Source organism: Neomonachus schauinslandi, chromosome 9 (genome assembly GCF_002201575.2).
Source record: "Neomonachus schauinslandi chromosome 9, ASM220157v2, whole genome shotgun sequence".
NCBI lineage: Eukaryota > Metazoa > Chordata > Mammalia > Carnivora > Phocidae > Neomonachus > Neomonachus schauinslandi.
Genome location: NC_058411.1, coordinates 74453012 through 74456664, shown reverse-complemented (window position 1 = coordinate 74456664; position 3653 = coordinate 74453012). Strand labels below are relative to the sequence as shown.

Genomic DNA, 3653 nt, shown 5'->3' with positions numbered 1-3653 from the left:
TGGTTATACCTTAATTGCTTTGGGCCTGGAATATGGTTTGCATGGTAGCAATCTTTTGAAATTTGTTAAGATTTGCTCTATAATACAGCATATGGTAAAGTTTTGTAATGCTCTATAAATACTTGAGTGTTCTGCATATATTGGGGACAGGGATCTATATAATTCAATTTGATTAATCATGTTTTTAAACCTTCATTATGCCGACTGCTATTTTGTTGGTTTGTCCTATTGTTCACTGAAGGAAATGTTTCACTCTCCCACTATTTCCACAAGTATACAGAATGTCCCTATTTCTTTTGTAGTTCTGCCAGTTTTTTTCTTTTTATGTTTTTAGGCATTTTGAAGTCCCTGTGGGCTAGTAGAAGCAACAATTTATTGCCATATAATACTTAGTACCTTTGTTTTCCTTTCACTACAAAACTCTATTTAAATTCTTTTCCATTTCTCTCTTGAAGGGGCTTCCTGACATCAGAGGAGAACCCGTGGTGAAATTTTAAACAGAGTCAGTCATAACAAGGGAAGTTGGTGGGAGATGAAGTGAGATTAGGACCAATAGATTTAGAGCCTTTGTCAAGTCTACTTAAGTGCCACTTAAATTTGGTTTGACCAAATGAATAGAGGTGGTAGTTAATTTTCAAAATTTGTACATTCTTTTAGAAATCTATTTTTTAAAGATTTATTTATTTGAGAGAGAAAGAGAGAGAGCGTGTGTGAGCAGGGGGAGGAGCAGAGGGAGAGGGAAAGCAGACTCTCTGATGAGTGCCGAGCCAGACGCAGGGCTCGATCTCATGCCCCTGAGATCATGAGCTGGACTGAAAACAGGAGTCTGACACTTAACTGACTGAGCCACTCAGGCGCTCCTATATTCTTTTAAATAGACAGTATGGTGGCTTTGTATTGTGTCAGCTTGCTTAGATTGAGCTACATGCTCTAGAATTCCTTTTTCTCTCTGTTTCCAGCTAGAATACATTGTAAAGGATATTCTTTCGCAATATTTCTAGGTTAAAGTGAAACAGCGGCCATATTTATAGCTCATACACGTTGTCATTTCTCTGCTGGCTTATCTCATCGGGGTGAGGCAGTGGCCGGGACCACAACTGCCACACCCTCTTTGGGATCCTTCTTGAGCTTCTCTGACTTGTGGGCCCGCTGTGTGTTTAGCTCTGTGGTGGAGGGCCCTGGCTTCTGCAGTACATCTATACCATTGAGGTTAGAGGCAATGAACACTGACACTAATTTTCGTATGTCCTTGAGGACTTTAGCTTTTGCTTGTGCGTTCCAGTTTATTTTTGTTTTCCTTCAATTTACATCCATCTTCCCTTCCTGGGGGCCTGTCCTGTGGACGTCAAGCTACGTCATCAGATGCAAAGACAATAGACTTACAGAAACTGCTGAATCAGCTTCCATGATTATGCAAGGTCAAATCACTAAGAAATACCTTAGTATATTATCTCCTAGTGGTCTGCTTCTCTAATGGAACCTTGATGGATATGGCCAGTAATCCCAATTTGTTATTTTTTTTCCTGTTCTTTCAGGCAAATTTGGAGCCCAAAGTGACTGAAACCATGGGGGTAGGAAATAATTCGGTGGTGTCTGAGATTGTGTTGGTGGGACTCACCAGTTCTTTGGAGATGCAGCTTGTCCTATTTCTAGTTTTCTCTGTGTTCTATATAACAAGTATTTTAGGAAACCTCCTCATTGTGCTCACAGTGATCTCTGACTCCCATTTACACTCCCCCATGTACTTCCTGCTGGCCAACCTCTCCTTTATTGACATGTGGGTTTCCTCCATTGCAGCTCCCAAGATGATTTCTGATCTTTTCAAGGAGAGAAAAGTAATCTCTTTCCAAGGCTGCATTGCTCAGATGTTCTTCATTCATGTTATTGGAGGAACTGAGATGGTTCTGCTCATTGCCATGGCCCTTGACCGTTATGTTGCTATATGCAGGCCTCTCCACTACCTGACCATCATGAACTTCAGAACTTGTATTTTACTCTTGGTAGTAGCCTGGACCATTGGAATCATCCACTCATTGATCCAACTTGTATTTGTTGTAAACCTGCCATTTTGTGGCCCCAATGAAGTGGACAGCTTTTACTGTGATCTTCCTCGATTTATTAGGCTTGCCTGCACAGACACTTACAGATTGGAGCTCATGGTCACTGCCAATAGTGGTTTCATCTCTCTGGGAACTTTTTTCATTTTGGTTATTTCCTATATCTTCATCTTGGTCATTGTTTGGCAACGTTCTTCAGGTGGCTTGTCCAAGGCTCTCTCTACTCTGTCAGCTCACATCACAGTTGTGGTCTTATTTTTTGGTCCATGTATTTTCGTATACTCATGGCCATTTCCCACAGTGCCGGTGGATAAGTTCCTTGCCATTTTTGATGTAATTATTACCCCATTTCTGAACCCTGCCATCTACACTTTTAGGAATAAAGAGATGAAAGTGGCAATGAGGAGGATATTCAGTCAGGTGTTGAGCTCCAGGAAGCTGTTTTAAGTGATTTTGATATCAAGAAAGACAAGCATCTCTAACATTCCCTGACTGTGCTGCAGACATGAATCCAGCAAAACACAGCACCATGGATGCTCTACTTACTAGTTTAATTATTAATTCCAGGATTTTCTTTCTTTTTTTTTTTTTTTAAAGATTTTATTTATTTATTCATGACAGACAGAGAGAGAGAGAGAGGCAGAGGGAGAAGCAGGCTCCCAAGGAGCAGGGAGCCTGATGCGGGACTCGATCCCAGGACCCTGAGATCATGACCTGAGCCGAAGGCAGATGCTTAACCATCTGAGCCACCCAGGTGCCCTAATTCCAGGATTTTCTTAATGAGTTTTCTGCCCACAGTCAAGGAGGATATGGTATTCTTTCTTATGTAATATGATGGAATAAGAAGTATTAATATACAATTGTTTCCACATTTTCTCACTTCTCCTTGATGAGGATTTTGGACAGGACTTTCTCTTTTCCTACTCTGTGTTCTGAGGAGAATCCTCCCTTGTCAGATTTATTTTTGGGGTTTGTAATGCAGAATCTGAAGAAAAGTGCTTTGGAAATATTAAAAAATTGCCATTATTAGAGATAGTGTTTTTTTTTCTTTAGAGGTTCTACATTGAGATGTGTGGGGTTAGCCGTAGTGTGTGAAAAAATAGATAAAAGACAAAAAGAGGATTTTAAAAAGATATTGTTGCCTATCTCTTACCTTTCAATATATATTGCCCTTTAGTAAAAAAGCAAAGAGCTAAAGTTATTTTGAATTATCTTTGTGTGTGCATGTGTGTGTGTGTGTGTGTGTTTTATCACAACATCAACCTGAAATTGGATCACTGGGTTATAGCTTCTTAAGCTTTTCAACTAATGCATGAATTAAGCCTTATAATTACTCCAGTTCTTTCAAAAGCTGTATTCCTGTACTGTCACGGGATTTAAATAATGGGGGCCAGGTAATGGACAAAAACAATGACCTACTTAATAATTCTGTCCTAGGTAGTGCTAATTCTTGCCCTAATTATACTGAAATCAGCAATAATACCTCAGAGTTAGGTAAACTCTTTCCTTTTACAGTGCCATGGGTTACAAGTACACACTCTTGAGCCAGACCGCCTGACTTAAAAACTTAGCTTTGCATTTTACTAACACACAAAT

The 3653-nt window shown here is 39.8% G+C and overlaps 1 protein-coding gene across 1 annotated transcript; it reads left to right on the top strand.

Moving 5' to 3' along the window:
• Positions 1-1565: 1565 nt before the first annotated feature.
• Positions 1566-2504, top strand: LOC110585308 (olfactory receptor 4F3/4F16/4F29-like). Its single transcript, XM_021695520.1, has one exon. The coding sequence runs from the start codon at positions 1566-1568 to the stop codon at positions 2502-2504; it is 939 nt and encodes a 312-aa protein (XP_021551195.1).
• The last annotated feature ends 1149 nt before the right edge of the window (positions 2505-3653 follow it).